Source organism: Lonchura striata, chromosome 8 (assembly GCF_050655825.1).
Source record: "Lonchura striata isolate lonStrDom1 chromosome 8, ASM5065582v1, whole genome shotgun sequence".
Classification (NCBI taxonomy): domain Eukaryota; kingdom Metazoa; phylum Chordata; class Aves; order Passeriformes; family Estrildidae; genus Lonchura; species Lonchura striata.
Window position 1 is genome coordinate 27,941,424 of NC_140710.1, and position 18,063 is coordinate 27,959,486.

Consider the following 18,063-nt stretch of genomic DNA (forward strand, 5'->3'; position numbering starts at 1 on the left):
TAAAGCCACTGGCAGCTTGCAGCATGACTGGTTTTTTGGTAGTGAAGCAAGACTGCTCATATTCCTAAAGAAGTCAAACTTCCCTGATTTTGAACCACTTTGTCCCTTTAGTTAAAATTTCTTTAGAGGACACCTTTTACCTGCGTCTAGAACCAGCCAGCAGAGGCTGCCATTGATTTTCCTGTTACCTGCTCAGCAGAGCCTGGACTTCTCCTAGCAGACCTGAAACATTTGGCTGCCAGGAGTGCTTGTTCTCCGAGCTGGGCACACACAGCAGGCACCAGCTGGGGCTGACCCGAGACCAAGGTGGCTGAATGGTTACTGTGACTTTTGGAAGCTTCAGTAGTTACCAGTCCTTAAATCTGTGCAGAGCAGGATGTACCGAGCATATAGTTCCTGTGATCTGCTTTGTCAGGCTGTACCTTTGCTTATCTCATGCCCCCTGTGTGCCCTTGGGGGTCCCTAATGTCCATTTTAAGGTGTTTGGGCTGTTTATATCCCTGGTGCCAACCATGATCTGCCCCAGAGAGAAGTGTTGGTCACTGCCATGCCTATGCACGCTGTTTGTTCTCCTCCTCCCCCACAGGAGGAGTGGGAAGAGGAGGAATAAAAATTGCTCCCTATTGTTCTGCTCTGGTATGGATAACTGGGGCTTAAAGCTGTGCTCAGGGTCTAAATTTAGTCATTGTGTCTGTTGTTATAGCCATTTACCATTCTGAGGTATTGGAGATAGTTTAATTTTTTCTTAAATCCTCTGATAGAGGACTTTGGAATGATCACATGCCCTTGCTGCAAACCACTCTTACACTGCTGCAGTTTGTGCTGCTTCACGTTGCTACAGACTTGTCATTCAGACTTGGACATTTGCTCCAGGCAATACTCGAAATACAAGATGTTAACTCAGGAGCAGCTTATTAAAATTTTGCCTTTGGTTTGCCATGGAGCTAGAAGGACTTAAATCACTGTAGTTGCTAATGACTTGGTTGGTTAAAGCCTCCCAAGACATGTCTTCTGCTGGTTAATAGCCCAAATGCTGTTCTGTGGTTGGTGTTTTGGTATCTAAATTTGCTGTTTCAGTGTCTAAGGATGCATGGAGTGTCTGTAAAATAACTTTGATGTTTGTACTTCTGTGACTGGATTTATTTTTAGGAAGCATGTAGTAACCAAAAGTTTTGAGTTCTTAATCAGGGAATAGCTGCATCTGTTTGCAGGAGTAGAGCTGAGTTAATTGGCTCATTTAGGAAAATAATGTGTTGCAAGTATTTGTATTTAAACTGATATTGAAGCTATTGAGGTACTGGCAATACTGAAATAGTATCAAAAATCGGTACAGATGAGTTTTGTAGCATAGTTTGGAAGTAATTAATTTGGGATGTAATTAAAAAGGGGACTATAATTCTGCCTTTTAAGGAAGACTAAAAAATTTGTGTGGCACCGCAGCAGCTATTTTACCAAGCTAAACCTCAGCAGGTGATCCTTGAAAGGTGAGCGCACAATTAATACCGTGGGACGATTCTTTTAAATAACGCGTTTTAGCAAACAGTTTCAGTGGGGCGATGACAGTAGTTTATTAGGTTATGTCTGGATGATGCACGCACATCTCTCTAGGAGCGATGTGCTGGCTTCCTCCTGAGGCAGCGGCCGCGGGTGCCCGGCTCGGTGGCCCCGGGGCCGCTGCCGGGGCCGCTGCCGGGGCCGCTGCCGGGGCCGCTGCCGGGGCCGCTGCCGGGGCCGCTGCCGGGGCCGCTGCCGGGGCCGCTGCCGGGGCCGCTCCCGGGGCGTTGGACGGGCCGGGAGCAGGGGAGCGGCCGCAGCGCTCCAGCGCCCCGCGGGCTGCGGCGGGGAGGAGGAGGAGGAGGAGGAGGAGGAGGAGCAGCGGGCTCAGGTGCAGGCAATCATCGCACGGGGGGAGCAGGGAGGCAGCGGCAGCCGCTCCAGCCGCACCGCGGTAACAGGACTGACTCCCTGGCAAGTATTGGACATAGCGGCTGCTGAGGATGCGCGTAGGTGAGAAAGCTTCTCTATTGCTTTAGCAGGGAATTGGAGAAACGAGTGGTTTTATACGTGCTCTGTTGCTTATAGACAAAGGGAGCAAACAGGCGGAAATATTCGGGGATGTTATAAAATCTGAAAGGACTTTTCTGTACAGCGTGGCGGTGCACGACAGGAAATTAACTCCAAAAAGAATGCTTTCTCTCAAAGTGCTGCGACAGAATTGAACATTTGGCTTTTCTAGTATCTGAAATTCCTCCTGAAGACACGGCAAGGACTATCAGAAACCTCAGAGAGATCCTGGTACTTTTAAAGAGACTTAAAGCAAATGCCAGCTGAATGACCTTGGAGATGATTTTATATGGATTCATTAATTTTCACTGCTGGTCTTCTAGTCTCAGGAACTCTAGGATTAATGATGGTTTTAACGCTTTAGGGACCTTTCAAAAAACAAGATTGTATACATTTAATTACCTGCCTAATGATTCCTGAACTAATCAAGCATTTACTTAAAACTGAACACAGAAGATGCTTTCTTTCAACGTTTTCTCTCTCCATAGCTGTGAATAAAATGAACAAGGTAATGTCCTGCAAGTACAAGAACAATTTTTTTAAAGCAACTATTTATTATGCAGATTATCTAATAAATTCAGAAACCTTAAACCCCTGAGAAGATGAAGCTGAGCAACAGAATAATGGACTAGTAAACAATGGCAGCTTTTCTAGTCAAATCAGCATTTCATTAGCTTCCCAGCAGAATGCAGATGGAAGTTTCTGAGCTCGTTCTGTGGGGTTTTGTGAAATGATTCAGTTGTTGCTACAGAGGTGAGCAATATCATGGATATACCTATGAACTCCTGGGTACTGATCCACTGTAGTAGATATGGCAGAGTTTCTAAAGATGATTCTTTTAAATTGCCATTGCTGAAATTAAATTCAAGAGGATTTATTTTGTCTATGGGGACACACTGAAATATGATTCTGGCATTCATAATTATAATGGACTATAACTGTTTAAAGGAACTGTAAATATTGACACGAGTCTCCAAAATTTATTTTTAAATTATTTTCATTTTTAAATGAATAGACATGATCTTCCTCATTGTATGCGAGATGTATGCTTTCTTTCTTGGGAGCCAAAGGACAAATCTCCTTCATCCCCCACCTCTCTCCCCCTAAATAAAATTCATTGTTCATACACAAATAGTGGTGAGTCTATTGGAATTAACCTTGACAAAAATGTTTACCTTTCCAATGAATAGCATGGATAAGATGGAGTACCATCTTTAGAATTGAACAAGAAAAGACAGCATTAGAGGATGAACTTTTTCCTCTAATCTCCAGTCTGTGATTTAAACTAAGACATAAAGATTATCTCCAGTAACTGCCTGGTCCAGGAAACCTGAGCTGTACTGAGGTTCCTCCTTCCCTTCCTCTCCCCAGTATATTCCAAAGTAAAGGACTTTCTCAGGAAAATAATTCAGAGATTTCCCTCCCCTCCTTCCCTGGTAAATGAATGTGTCTCTTTTGTCAGTTTTTATTTCTGTTTGTTTTAGAAGTGCCTTGTGTTTGCTAAAGATGGGTCAAGAGCACTGGAGGAGCTGATCAGTGGCCTTTCTCTTTCTGGCTTTTGTTTTTCTTTTCTTTCTCTCTTTCTTTCTTTCGTTCTTTCCTTAAAGCCAAGGTGTGCCAGAGGTGATGCACTGATGCTGAGGAGGCATCAACAGCTATGGGACTCTAATCCTCTCCCATGTAAGCACTGGCAGTGTCTGCAAAGAGAGACCGTGAGGCGCTGAAGCAGAGTTTAGCTGCTGTTCAGCAGGTCACCTGCTCACTAAGGCTCAGATTGCACTGTTCCCTAAGCACAAAACATGAACCAGTCCCGATGGATTGAATGGAGGACTCTGAATATGAGCAGTAGTGTTATGAACATATCTGAGCACCTCTCCTGCCCTCTTGGATTTGGTCACTACAATGCAGTTGACATCTGTATCCTTGAGACAGTCGTTATTGTCTTGCTAACGTTTTTAATTATTGCGGGTAACTTAACTGTGATATTTGTTTTCCACTGTGCTCCACTCCTGCATCATTACACCACCAGCTGTTTTATTCAGACCATGGCCTATGCTGATCTTTTTGTCGGAGTCAGCTGCTTGGTTCCTACTTTGTCACTGCTCCACTACTCAACAGGTGTTCACGAGTCCTTGACTTGTCAAGTTTTTGGATACATCATCTCTGTGCTCAAAAGCGTATCTATGGCATGTCTTGCTTGCATCAGTGTGGATCGCTATCTCGCTATAACAAAGCCTCTCTCCTATAACCAACTGGTCACACCTTGTCGCTTGAGAATCTGCATCAGTCTGATCTGGATATACTCTTGCCTGATCTTTTTGCCTTCTTTTTTCGGTTGGGGAAAACCTGGTTACCATGGAGATATTTTTGAATGGTGTGCTACCTCCTGGCTAACTAATGCCTACTTTACTGGCTTTATTGTGTGCTTACTATACGCTCCTGCTGCCTTTGTCATATGTTTCACCTATTTCCACATCTTTAAAATTTGCCGGCAGCACACCAAAGAGATCAGTGATCGGAGAGCTCGATTTCCCAACCACGAAGGGGATGCTGCTGGGGAGGCTGGGCACAGCCCCGACCGCCGCTATGCCACGGTTCTGTTCCGGATAACCAGCGTGTTCTACGTGCTCTGGCTCCCTTATATCATATACTTTCTGCTGGAAAGCTCTAGGGTGTTGGAAAACCCAGCACTCTCCTTCTTAACTACGTGGCTTGCTATAAGCAATAGTTTCTGCAACTGTGTGATATATAGCCTCTCCAACAGCGTTTTCAGGCTGGGACTACGGAGACTGTCAGAGACAATATGTTCATCTTGTGTGTGTTCAAAAGACAGGGATGTACGGGACCCTAAGCCAAGAAAACGGGCTAATTCCTGCTCCATTTAAAGAAAACTGGTGCATGTAATCAAATGCTGAGTTTTGATAATATTTGTGGTATCTGGAAACTTGCCAGAGGGAAATGTTTACTTGAACAGCTTGCTGTGGCGTTAGAGTGAATTTAAAAGGGATCCTGGAAAAAAGCAAAGGCAGCTGTAAGAAGGGCCACTGAACTCCTGTGAAATTTTCAGGAGAGTAATTCAACAGAGGTGATGAAGAAAGTCAGAACAAAAAATCTTCTGAAGGGCATGAAGTAACTAGCACATCAGAGGAGGTTCCTCATAAAACAAATTAGTTACTATCTTACATTTTCCCCTGGTAGACAAGTTGTCTTTGTCAGAGTATACTGTAGCCTTCAGATTTTTAATGCATTTAAGAGGAAGCAATCAACACCACAGTATGCAGCTATCTGTAAATTATATACTTGAGGACTGTAGTAAATACTGCAGGTAATAATCAGCTCTATCTTTGCTCATATATTGTACAATTTTCAGTTGTACAGAAAATCTGCAGTGCATAAACCCTACCCTGGGCACGATGCTGTGGGATAAACTGGCACCTTGTGGTACAACTTGCACAGAAGCTCTCCCTCTCATTTCCCCTTTTTTCCCATGCTGTGCATCCCTCTATTCCATTGTATGCACGTGGGTGAGTTTGAGGGCACCTGTGAGGTTACCTGGGTTCCAAACCATTCTTTCTGCAGGAAGCAGTGGCCCTCCCTGGCTGGCTGCAGCTGCCCATGTACAATGATTTCTCCAGTCTCCTGGAGACTGACCCATTTCAATCAGCACACAGTGTTAATATCATGTCCATTAGGGTGTACTGAAGTTTTTCCTTACTGCTTCCACAGGTGCTCCTAATGCAGATATGATAGTGGCACACAGAAGTGTGCAGCACTACTTAGAAAATTAAAAATAACTGACCCTTTTCTTTGGGAAATCTAAAGAGCTTACTGTTGTAGCTGTCAGTCTGTTGTGTGAACCTCACTTGCACATACTGTATTTTTTTAAGAGAAAACGTAAATTGTGGTCTGTGCCTAATGTTTTTCATAGCACATGGAGTAGGTCAATGCTACAGGATCAAAAAATTTACACTTGCTTTAGGAGAAATACTTCTGTGCAGCTCTTTGTTAGACAAGTGCTCTCAGAGGAGGTAAACAAGACAATTTGGTATTAAATACAGGCCAAAAGCTTTGGTATGTCCTTTTGTACTGAACTGACTTTCAAGTGCACTGATGAAATCTTTTTGATTTTGCCAGGGCACACATAAGGTTTGTGTAATAAATTGCCAGGGGTTCAGATGCATGCCAGTCAATACAATATTTAAATTATAACTTTGAACCAAATGTAATTTCCTTAGATGGTTATTGGCTTTTAAAAAAAAGGCCCAATTATTGATTGTTGGTGCCTTTTAACACTGCACTATTACTCCTTCTTTCACCAAAACGCGTATGTAAAGATTGTGCCTATTACTTTTTGTAATGAAAGCTGACCACGTGTGCACACTTGTGGTTTACTCTAGAGCTCCCTTAATTCTGTATTCCTTGTTCTGTTGAGGTGGTTCTGAACCCCTATACATTTTTTTTAAGCCTGTAAGAAAGTTGAAACAATGGAATAAAGTAGTATTATGTCAATAAAATTCAGCCTTGGCGTTAGTTCCCTGATAGTCCCTCTGTTCCCTGGGAAAGTCCTTTTGGGTTAGGACTCGAGTGAACAATTTCAAATCCAAATTTCAGAGCTGCTTTCTTATGTCTAAAATGTTCATATTCTGGTTCCTGGCATTGCACGTCTTCAAAGTAGATTAAAACGTGGCTTGAAACATTCCTCGAGCTGAGCTGTTGCTGACACCCAACTCTCACAGACATTAGGGAAAAATTAGTATCCTTTGCATGGATCTTGTAATGCTCCATGTCTCCAGGAATGTATTTGCTGCCTTCTTTTGACAAGTTCATGTTTATTTCAAGAGGCTCTTTTGGCTCACTGCTGCTCTGTATGGTTGTGTAACCCCAACTCTTCGTACAAACATGACTTGGATTCATTTCGTTTTGTCATTTGTTTATCATTTTTTCCCTGCTGAATAGGCCCTTAGCAAGCAAGGCTTAGACAAGGAGCAATGAAATATCTTGTTTCTCACATTTCACAGGGCTGGTTTCTTACTAGTAAAGTCACGTTATATCTGTGCTCCAGAGCTGGCCACTCAAAGCTTCTGATTTTCATTAGCCTTTCTGGTTTCTGTGGGACCTTCTGGAATCCAAGAAAAGTTCTAGCAGGTGCTTAAAGTCAAACTGACATTTACTGAACTCAGGCTGTGGGTAGCAGATGTGTTGTGGCTGTGGTGCTGTAACTCCAGATGTGTCAAACACCTGAGCAAACTCATTTGGCTCAGTTGTGGCTCAGTTGAACCCTGTTAGTGTGACCTCAGCAAGTGCAGTTTATTTACAGCCACTTGAAGTTTTATTGCCTGAAAATGGTGGGGCAGGGGTAGGGCTTGGCCTCAGCGGCTGCACCACAAAGTTTGCTCACCCTGAGGGGCACTGTCAGCAATGTGTTCCTCTTTGCCATCATGTTTAGTATGTGGATTTATTGGGTGGAATTAGATTTCCTTTTTCCTCAGGCTGTGCTTGGAGGGAGAGAAGCTAAGAGAAATCCAATACCCTGGAACCAACTTGTAGGTTCCAAGGTTCTTCACCTCCTTTTTAAAGTTTTTGGTTTATTGAACACTGGCTTCATGTTGTCGGTGTAGGAAAACTAATTTGCTTCCCTGGACTCTGAATTTCAGCTGCTGTAAAGTCACATCTCACCCCATTCTCTGTAAGTCTCCTGGAATCTGTCAAGCAAAACATCCTCAGCAAATTTAAGTATTGCTTTTCTTCTTTGTTTCCCAGGTGACAGGATTTGACCTGGTCAGTCACATGAATCTTTAAATTTAGTATGTGTGTTTCATTTTATGGAAGTGTTTTCTAAACTCATGATTTAAAATTTTTATTTGAGGGACGTTTTGTTACTGTTTACTAATACTGTCTGAGGATTCCAGCTGGTGCTGAATTCTCTTCCAGAATTAGAAGGCTGGGCATTTTAATGGATTTAAAAAGTCATAGAAAATCCAGTCACCAATCTTTCACTTTTGATTTTTGTTCTGTCATTATATAAAGTTGCATATATACCTGATTAAATAATGTTACTTTTAAAGCTGGCTCCCGCTTTCATGTGCCTGAAGGTCTTTATGATTTATGAAATACCTGGTAAATAGGAGACCAGACACTGTCAAGAGAAGTTGATGTGAAAAAAACCATTGTTGATAATACAGGTAATAAAAAGGAAACAGATCTAAAATACTAAACAAAAAAAAAAATAAAGCTATATGCTTGATAGATAAGCAAAGCAGATATACATATATGTACACATAGATACATATATGTGTGTATATATATATATATATATATATATATACACACAATAAACTCCTTTAGGCAGGTAGATTATGTTTTGCTTTTACATTTCTCTGGAATACTTATATTTGCAGCATACCAGGGGCAATGTCAAGGTCAATTACCTTACCATTTTTGGAACCTCATGTCTGCAGCCTAAGGAAAAGTCCAAAAAACTGTGTAATGGCAGCAAAAAAAAAAACTACCAGAGAAGTATTTTTTCTTCACCACATTCTGTGTGCTCCCTTATTTTCTGGCTAAGTACATTTTTTCTTTAAGTGCTATTCTTTAACAGGAAAGAGAACTGTAGTGATGAAAAACACACATTGCTATCTTCTAAGGTTTACTTATTGTCTCATAGTAAGATATTCTTCCGTTTCTGCTTAAGAATCCATTTTGTAATTGTACTTGCTAAAGCATGAAGTACTATGCAAGTTTTATTTTTGTGCAGTCTTTGTGCTTCCTCTGTTGAAAAGCTGGGAAAATTTGCTTTATTGACCTGCCTTTCACAGGTAGTTTAGTAAGACCTTTTAAAAATAATGGGTTTATTGGTTTTATAATTAATTTTCATTCATTAGTGTTTGGCAATGAAATATCCTTGAGTACACTTAGTTTTACACTCAGCAAAAGCAGTAAAATGTCCTTTTATGGGTAAATGAACTTAGCAGTCAATATTAGAAATCGAGATTTAACAATGAGTTATTTCAATAGCTATTTTATTTCAACGTGGAGCTGTTTTACCTTTCCATATTACAGTTGTAGCTAACAAGATAAATACACAGATTCTTTCTTTTTGAAAGTTGGTGTTGGGAATCTGTATCTCTGAGCTGTTCCCAGGGTGGGAGTGTCCCTTTATTTATCCCTTTCTTTAGCAGCCTTCCAGCTCAGTTGCAGCACGCTGGGCAGCACCAGGGTCCTGGAGCTGAGTGTGCCAGGGAGCAGTGCCAGGGTTTCTGCAGGCTGGTGTTGCTGTGGGGGAGGAATGTCACTGAAGGTGGCAGTGGCCTCCCCAGCCATCCACCAGGACCAGCTGATTTGCAGATCTTTCACTTTTACTGTCCCTGTCACCAAAAGGAGGAGTTTAAGCCATTGACTTCATCCCTTCTCCCTGTTCCCTCTGGCTCTTTTTCTTATGGATAGAACGATGCATCTTCCCCCTGAAGAGCTGAATTTGGTTGATTTCTTTGGGTATTTTTCTCTGAAAATATTCATGTATGTCATTTGAGTGGCCAAACCAAACACTGGTTTGTTAACCAATTAATTAACATATCTTTCAAAAAATGGCAGCATCACTGAGGTGGTGCTTTCCTGTCATTTGCAGCATTGCCTGGAACATTGCTTAAAGGAAGCACTTCCCAAAGATTATATGTCTTTTGCTAAACCAAATACAGACTTCAAGTAAACCTGATTTCCCCCCTCATTTTACATAGACATATACAAATTTTTTCTAATTACGTACTGACTTTATACCTAGATCTCAGCATTTTTAGCCAAAGCCTACGCCATTATTGTTGATGGCATGAAAGCAATGTAGAAGGGTATTTAAGAGGAGCTTCCTACACACGGATTTTTCTAGTCATTCTGTAAAGAAATTATTCCTTTCCCTATCCCTTGTCCCCAGGACAATCCCCTGAGCTCCATGAGCTGTAAGTGCTAAAGGAGTAGGATGTGAATGGAGAAGAAGCTGTTAATGGCTCCATGCCCCAGCACAGCTCTGGGAAAATACTGAAAACCCCTCATTTTTGCATCCATAATTTCTTTAGACTCCTCCTTTTTGCAAGTACTATGAAAGGTAGGATGAATATAAGGAATCTTAGTGTTTTCAGCTGCACTGATGGGTGGCCAGGAGAAGTAATTTCAGGCAATAAAATCTTTGGGACTTTATCCCAGTCTTACACTGCCTGCTGCCAGCCTCAACCCTCTGGAGCAGACTGTGACAGCAGGGCTGCAGGGTTTCATTTTAACTGCTGTGTTAAAATGAGAAAAAAAAAAGGTGACTGGGAGCAAAATGAAACTTTTCTAAGTGCAGTAATTACCAGGGAAAAGTTTGTTTTTTTTTTCCTGTGCAATGTTCATCCCTGCCTCAAAGCTCACAATCTAAAACTGACAGCTGGCAGTGTTGGAAAAAGAGACAAACACCAAGCTTTTGAGAAGGGGAAGCTCAGAGATGTCAGTGTCATCATCTGAGGGCACTTCTGCACTTGACAGCATTGTTCTTTGTTATCTTTAAATGAAATGTCTTTTTTTTTTCCTTCTTCTAGATATTATTTCAGTAAGCACAAATTCTTCTCATCATGGAAAAAATCTATTTTATGAGATATTTAAATGAGGGACGGGGTAGTAGTTTGGGCAAGTATAACAGAGGATCCCAAGTTACTTGTGAAAATATGTTCTACTTCAAATTTCATACACTTTAGGCAGTAACATCTTCAAATACCTGTCCCAGGTAAGGCTTTCCAGTCCTTGTATCATCTCTCCAGTGTTGTTTATGCTTGTACAGATATTATTGAGAAGTCCTTGCCCTTGTGGAGCAGCTAAATTTAGAATTGTGAATGGACAAATGCTGTTTTCTGTGATAGAATAGATTTGTTCTGCTTTAGGAAAGACACTGGGTAAACCTCCTTGTATCTTGGCTGTTTGGGGTCATTTGCAGCTCTGCACAAACCCATTTTTGGGTACTGTGTGTGGGGCTGAACTTATGCATGTGCCTGTCATCCTCTACAGAATGGGGTGAGAGACAGCTGGAGGCAATAATGCTTTAAACTGCCTCAGCAAGACTTTTTCAGAGCTGTGGTTATCAGAGTTTTTAACAGTAACAAAATTAGTTGTAATTAAAAAAATATCTATATGCTGTGAATAATGAGTTGTTACCAGGTCAAGAACAGAGTAGTCTGGTTTTCTTCTCTGCCCTCAACATGCCAAAAAGATCTTCATATTAGGATTTTATTATAATCAGCAGATTTTTCAGGCACTGCAATTTTTATAGGGAATTTTAATGCAGCTGCATGTACAAAAAGATTGTAAATGGTCATATAATAGCAAGGTTTCAGTGGCTGCTTTTCCTGCATGTCAGGGGCTTTGGGGACCACTTTGTGGCTCAAATTAGATAAGTTCTAAGTGTGTGCTGAAATTACCAAAGCCAAGATGGTAAACACAGGCTGTAAATGCAAGATGTTGATCCAAAACTACTTTCCCTGTAATACTGGATATTTGATATTGTCCAGGCAATTATATCATGTTGCCTTACAGAAAAGAAAGAAATCTAACACATGTGAGCAGAACTACATGCTCTCCTAATGAAATTATGTTCAAGATTTTTGATTTTTCAACTCAGGATTCACACATTTTCTGTGACCTCTTTCTTTGGGAGTTTCTAACCAATTCATTATTTCTATTTTCTAGCTGTGCTTAATTTGATCTCTGGCTTTTGGGTTTCTGAAGTTCAATTTTAAATTTGAGTTTTCAATCCAGTTTTGCTGGTTTGTAGCTGTGTTCTTCACTTGACTCCTGTAAAAACTTTATGGAGTATTGGAAAGGTCATGTCCTTGAAGGGGGCTGCATCCAGTCTGAAATGTACTCAGGCTGCTTTTCATTGTGTCTGAAAGGAGGTTTGCTGTTCCCCCAATTTCAGTGTCCTGGCAAGAGCATCAGTGACAGATAAGTTCTCTAACATCCTCTGTTGGGCTGGAACATTTGCCTCTGATTTTGTTTGTAAATGTTGCTAACTAAAGAAACTATTTTGGTGGTGAATCAGTGTTTTGGATGGGGTTTATGGAGATAATTTATCTCTCTGTTGTATTTCCTCTGGTTCTAATGGTGGAACAGGAAGGTTATCACTTAAATGCTGCTGGAAGTTCTGTCCACTTCCCCACCTGTTTTTGGGAAAAGTATGTCTGTGGTGGTTGGTCATAGATACAATTGGACTTCAGTGATCATCTTATTTTATGAAATTTGTTGCATTAGAAATGCCTGTAATTTGAAAATAAAAATCATAACAAAGTGCTCTTGTAATAATGGTATTAATTTTGTTTAAAAATAAATTATACCAAGATGAAAATTCTTTACAATGGTATAGGGACATTTGAAATGTGTTTTATGTGAGGAATACCTGCTGGTATTTTGTTTTGATTTCTTGGGGGAGATAAAATGTAAATATTAGTTCTGAAGAAAAATAGGTCTTGGCTTTTCATACAATGATAAAATGAATTGAATCTGCTTTCTGTGAGGCAGTTTTGGGTTTCTGTACATCACCTTGTAGAGATGGTTTAAGGAGCCATGTCTTACCAAAAAGTGCTGAGATATTAGTAATTATAAAAATAATAATAAGATTACTGGAAATCATCTCTACCATCACCATGCTGTGCCTAGATCTTGAATCCCAGCTGTAACTAGTCCATGGTAGCACAGCTGGAAGGAATTCTTAGGAATGGCAAAGGGAGAGTTAGAGTCTCTAGGAATTTCCATCTTAGAAAAGAGGATTAAGATACAGGGGAGTTTGAGAAATCTGTGAGGTTGGGACTGTCCTGGGGGGGAACTGGGTGTAATTACCCACTGTTTAAAAAAAAAACCAAAATGATAACCAGGAAAAAAAAAAAAAAAAAAGCAGATATCACTATGAAAATGAACTCTGTGTTTAGTGAATCATGGGATACATTGACCAAAAACTCTCTGGGTGGTAAAATATGAAGTGGGTTAAAAATTCCAGAGGGTTTAGGGAGGGGTGTGTCTTTGTATGTGTGTATGTAAGGTGGCAGTGAGGAAAGTGTCACTATCATCAGCTGTCTCCATCTTTTCTTGCCACAGAAGTAAAATCCCTTTTGGAAAAACCCCAAGAAAGCAGTTATGAAGGGGACTGTTGCTACTTCAGAGATCAAGTATTTAGGGATATACTTGAAAAAAAAATTATAGTAGGTTAGAGCTAAGCTATTTTACAGGCAGTCGTAGCAGAAAGTGCTTTTTGACCCTGTGTAAATAGCAGAACTTTTTGGGAGCCAAAGGGATGCTGCCCCAGCAGGGTTGCTGACTCGCCATGGGGTAAGTCGAGTGCCCCAACCCAGGCTGCAGCTGGTTCAGCAGAAGTCCAGCAAGTCCTGCCCTTCAGCCTCTGGAAACTTGTGCCAAACCTGCAGGAAGAAGAAAAGGCAGGGACTGCTATGTTGTGTTTAAGTAGGAATAAAAAAATCCTTGGTAAAATCTCTTTGCCCTGACAGCCCGTTGTGGCTGACGACACATAAGTTTACAGTTCCCAACAACTAACTGGTATTTTCTCAATTATTCCTGCAGTCCCCAAGGTTAATAATGAAGGACAGCTAAGTTGAGGCAAATACCCTAATGAGCCATGATGAGGATCCAGTCCAACAACATTGTCCCACTCCTCATCAGCAGAATGTTATCTGTTTTCTGAAATGATGTGTTATCTATCGAGAAATAAAAGCAGAACTCAAACTAGATCTGGAAAGAACTGTCACTTATGTATTTATAGAATTGGAAACAGCTCTGCCTGTCAGCAAATCTCCTAAACTATATATCCTTGCTAGTTTTTTAGAGAGGAAGGCTGTTCCATCTTACTCTTTCATTTCAAAATTGATCAGTTAACATAGGTTTGCCCCTAATGACATTTTCTGATTTCCTTTTAAAGTCAGTATTGATAGTTATGTTCTGTGAATAAAATGTGATTTTTTTTTTTTTTTAAGGTGCATTCTTGGTCCATCCTTTGCTAGATTTGAGTGCCTAAATCATGAAGTGGAGTCTCTCTGCTCCAATTTGTTTTCCTGTTTTGCAGCTCCATGTACTCTTGCACCTTCAGGCTAGGTTGAATTACTCTTCTTCATGTTGTGGAAAAGCTGGGAAAATGTCAGGCAAAATTTCAGTTTTGGACGTCAGTGTTTAAGTTATTTTCATGACTGAGTTTGTCTTTTTCATTTTCATAGAATGCAATTTCTCATCGTGCTTGCAGAATCCATCAAGGTCATGAGTATTTTCTTTTTTTTTTTTCTTATAGAGTAATTATTATTTGAAAAGAAAGGTGCTTGTACAGAAAATTTGAAATTTCAGGTGGATATTTGGATTATGCTGTGGGGTTTTTTTTGTTACTGTTTTGGAAATATTGTTGCCACTGCCAGTTTAAAATACTGAAAAAGGAAGGTGTGGGCACTGGCAGGCATTTCTAATATGTCTCCTAACAATGTTTGCAATCCAGAAATCATCAAAACTTGGCAGTATTTTTATCCAAAAGCAGTTCTGCAGCTTTTAAGTGTAATTTTCTGTTACTGTTGTTAGTTATGTACATTTTTACAGAAATCAAACTAGCACAGGTGAATATAACTAAGTTATACTCACCCTTCATTCCTGCTGCAAGAAAATTCCCATTCCCTCGGGGGAACCTTGGAATTTTAAGGAACTTTCACTCAGGTTTGCATATTCAGCCTAAAAGTGATATGGCAAGCCCTAAACTCCTGATTTTTTTGCAGCTACATCCGTGACTCACTAGATCTCCTGCCCAGCAGCCTGGAGTGGAGCAGGAGCATTGCTAATGAAACAAATGTGCATCTGTGCTCGTGTGCTCGGCTGGAGACAATATGTTAACATATGTACCAAAAATCCCATTTCTCATCTCTGCTAAAAAATCATAGACTGTGAAAGAGGAAAGAGAGAAAGCACTTAGCTCTGCTTTGCCACATTGCACTTCACATTGTCTGTGTTTTTGCAATGAGTGAATTGACGGGCAGCATTTGAAAGCAGCTTTATTTTTTCATGCATGTAAAAAGACTAGTTCTAGGAATATTATGCTGTAGTATTTCACATTAGTAAAAAAAAACCCTTTAAATATAGATTGGTGTGGTAAACACAGAACAGATCAAATAATATCTTTGAGTTATACTTTTAAAAACTTTGTAGCTCTACTTTGTGTCTCTGAAGAGTTTGGCTAAATTTTATTTTAGGTTCTTGTCAAGTCTTCCTCTCCCCACAACTGCATTGCTTTGATTTTTTTAAAATTTAACAGGATGTTGCCATTTTTCCTTGAAGTGAAACATGACCATATGAAAGGCATTAAGCCATTCCATGACTAGATGAAAGATTCAGTCTCACTTTTGTTGCTGTCAGCTGTTACTGTCCAGTTTGTCTGATGGACCATTTTCAAATTCAAAATTAGAGCTGGAATCTCTACTGCTATAGGGAGTGTGTGGGGGGGGGACTTTTTATGAAAAAACTTCTTTTCTATAGGACTGTAATATTAAAACCAGAAAACTGTTCTGTACCTGTTTTATGGTTGTAGAACTTTTGTTAGATTTTTTTTTCCTTGGCTGCTGCTGCAAGAAGCCTTTTTTCATCCTGTGAGAACTTTCTGCATAACAGAAGGTTGTTAGCCACACTTCAGTTTTTTATTCTTCTGTCTTAGTTGTCCACAACAAAATATCCTCATACATTTAAATCAAGTTCAGGTTGTGGCTTTTGCTGTTAGACCTGGACAGAATGATTTATCTTGATTCAGACTCTTAACTTCTTTTGGTTCTTTGTAGCAGCATCTCTGGCAGTGTTTGAGTTGACCTGCTTTCTTATTAATCATCTCCTTTCAAAATTAGGGCAATATTAGCATATATTGTGTTATATTTAGATTCCATTCTTCTTGGAGTTTGGTGAATTCACAGTTAGATTTAGAATGGCATTCAATATTTTGTGCCATGGAATTGGATCCTGGTTTGGTAACTTCCATTTTTTAGGCCTGGTTCAGAAGATTGGTAGTGTAATCTTTGCTCTGAAGCTTAATAAAAATACATGTTCATAATGTTTATAATTATTTTAGTTGTTACATATAGAAGAATGTCACTAACATTGAACACAGACCCAGTTGTTTACTTCTCCTAACAGATGAGTAGTTTTGATAAACCAGCATGATTGAAAACTTGCTTTCAACACTGATAGAAAGGGCACTTTTTGTCTTTTTGGTTTTGGCTTGATCTCTTGTTTTTAAAACAAGAAATATTGTTCAAATATGTAGTGGAAGGCTGTAAAAATAGGCAGTGTTCAATTCACACTCATTTCATTGTTAGGTAAATGTTAGGAGGTAAGCATAGGATATAGGTAAGGTATGTATAAGTGTACTTATATATATATATGTATGTACACACACTTATACCTATATATATATTTATATAGGTATAGGTAAGTATATGTAAGTGTATAGGAAAAGGTACAAATCCATTCTGAGCTGGGGTGAAGAGAATGTCCTTCCTCCTCAGCCTGTCACATGCAGGGATCCCATCTGGGAGCGTGGAATGAGCTCCAGGCTGGGACTGGAACTCCTCCAGTCGCTGTCACCGACACCTTGGAGCAAACAGAACAAAGCACAAGCAGAGCAATCCTTCCACCAGCACTGACCCCTCCAATGACAACATGGATTTTAATCAGTGAGACTGCAAAGCATTCATTCCCTTCAGCCAGTGTGGGAAGCTGTGTAAGTGTAAGGTGTAAGTTTGAAGTGTGGTCAGAATATTTTGCCTAAAATCTTCACCTCATTGTGGGGGTGTTTCTTTGTATTATTATCAAATATTAACTTCTGAAGCAATTGTTTTTACATTTCTGATTAGCTAATTTATTTCTCTCGATAGGGCAGAGCATGAAAGAAAAGCAAAGCAACTTAGTTACATTCACTTTCACTGGGTTTGATTTCTATAGTTTTCTCTTTTTTTCTATGAAAATAAATGTTTTAGACCTGTGAAGGGGAAAACTACTTAGAAAATCTTGTTGCTTTTTTAGTTCCTAAATTTTATTACTAAAAATTACTTAAGAAAAAAACTATGTGTTTTTTGGTGGTTTCAAACAACCACTTTTTCTCCTGGTTGTGCATCGTTACTTTTATCTTGAAGAAAATATCTGGTGATCTAAATTCAATCTCTTCTGGCACCTTCTCAGACTCTTAAGCTTATATTCTCTTAATATTGTTTAAACTTCAACTAATATTTTTTTCATATTTCAGGAATAAATTCTCTATCCTGTAATATATCTAAGATAAATCTACCTTCTCCCTGCCCCCTCATTTATTAAGATGTGACCAAAAGCTGATCCAGGTGGATTCTAACCAGTTTTGCACTTCCTGATGGTTCTTGTTTGCCTCTCAGAGGTTCCCTATTCCTGGCACATCAGTAACCTCCCTGCTCCTTTTTCAAAGTCCAGTATTATAAGGTAAATACCCACAGGAAAAGATCTTGAAATTTAAAGGTCATTCTCAAATGGCTCTTAGAGCGGCAATAAATAATCAAGAATAGCTAGGGCTTTTGGAGACAAAAATTGTATCTCATGGCTTTTAGAGCTTTGGGTATTATGAACTCTTTCTGAGGTGTAGCAGAGACAGAACAGCTCTGGGATACCTGGGATTTAAAGTAAAATTCCCAAAAGCTCACTTGAAGGTCCTATAAATAGACCTGGCCTGATTTCTCAGGATTGCTGAGCAACCCAAAATCTCATACAGGTGACTCAGCAACTGTGGATTTCATACTAAAACAAGTAAATAATCTTTACAGATAGTCTGTAAACTTACTGAGATCTGAAATTTGATTATTTATTTAAGTAATAAAAAAGAAAAACTAGTTTTTAGCCGAGAGAGGGATTGCAGTTATTTAAATCCACTTTTTGATTGTTATGTTGTCTCCCTGGACCTGATGGTTGCACTACTGACAGGAATACTGTTACCAGTTA

At 39.8% G+C, this 18,063-nt stretch overlaps 2 protein-coding genes across 8 annotated transcripts in view; both read left to right on the forward strand.

Annotated features, from left to right (window-relative positions):
* The window catches only part of RABGAP1L (RAB GTPase activating protein 1 like), a 230,906-nt gene that overhangs the window by 71,065 nt on the left and 141,778 nt on the right, over window positions 1-18,063 (forward strand). The window lies entirely within an intron of this gene.
* GPR52 (G protein-coupled receptor 52) lies at window positions 1,756-12,367 on the forward strand. 5 transcript variants are annotated; one of them, XR_002466846.3, is made up of 2 exons: window positions 1,756-2,817; window positions 4,560-12,367. XR_002466846.3 is itself a non-coding variant. In XM_021546024.4 (2 exons), exon 2 carries the CDS (start codon window positions 3,864-3,866, stop codon window positions 4,947-4,949), a length of 1,086 nt encoding a protein of 361 aa, XP_021401699.1. In that variant the 5' UTR covers window positions 1,779-2,007; window positions 3,672-3,863; the 3' UTR covers window positions 4,950-12,367. The 5 variants fall into 5 exon arrangements, 3 of the variants coding, with proteins under 3 accessions (XP_021401699.1, XP_085442778.1, XP_031361367.1); XR_014957120.1 differs by lacking the exon at window positions 4,560-12,367 and adding an exon at window positions 3,549-3,676; XM_021546024.4 differs by having other exon boundaries at window positions 1,779-2,007; window positions 3,672-12,367.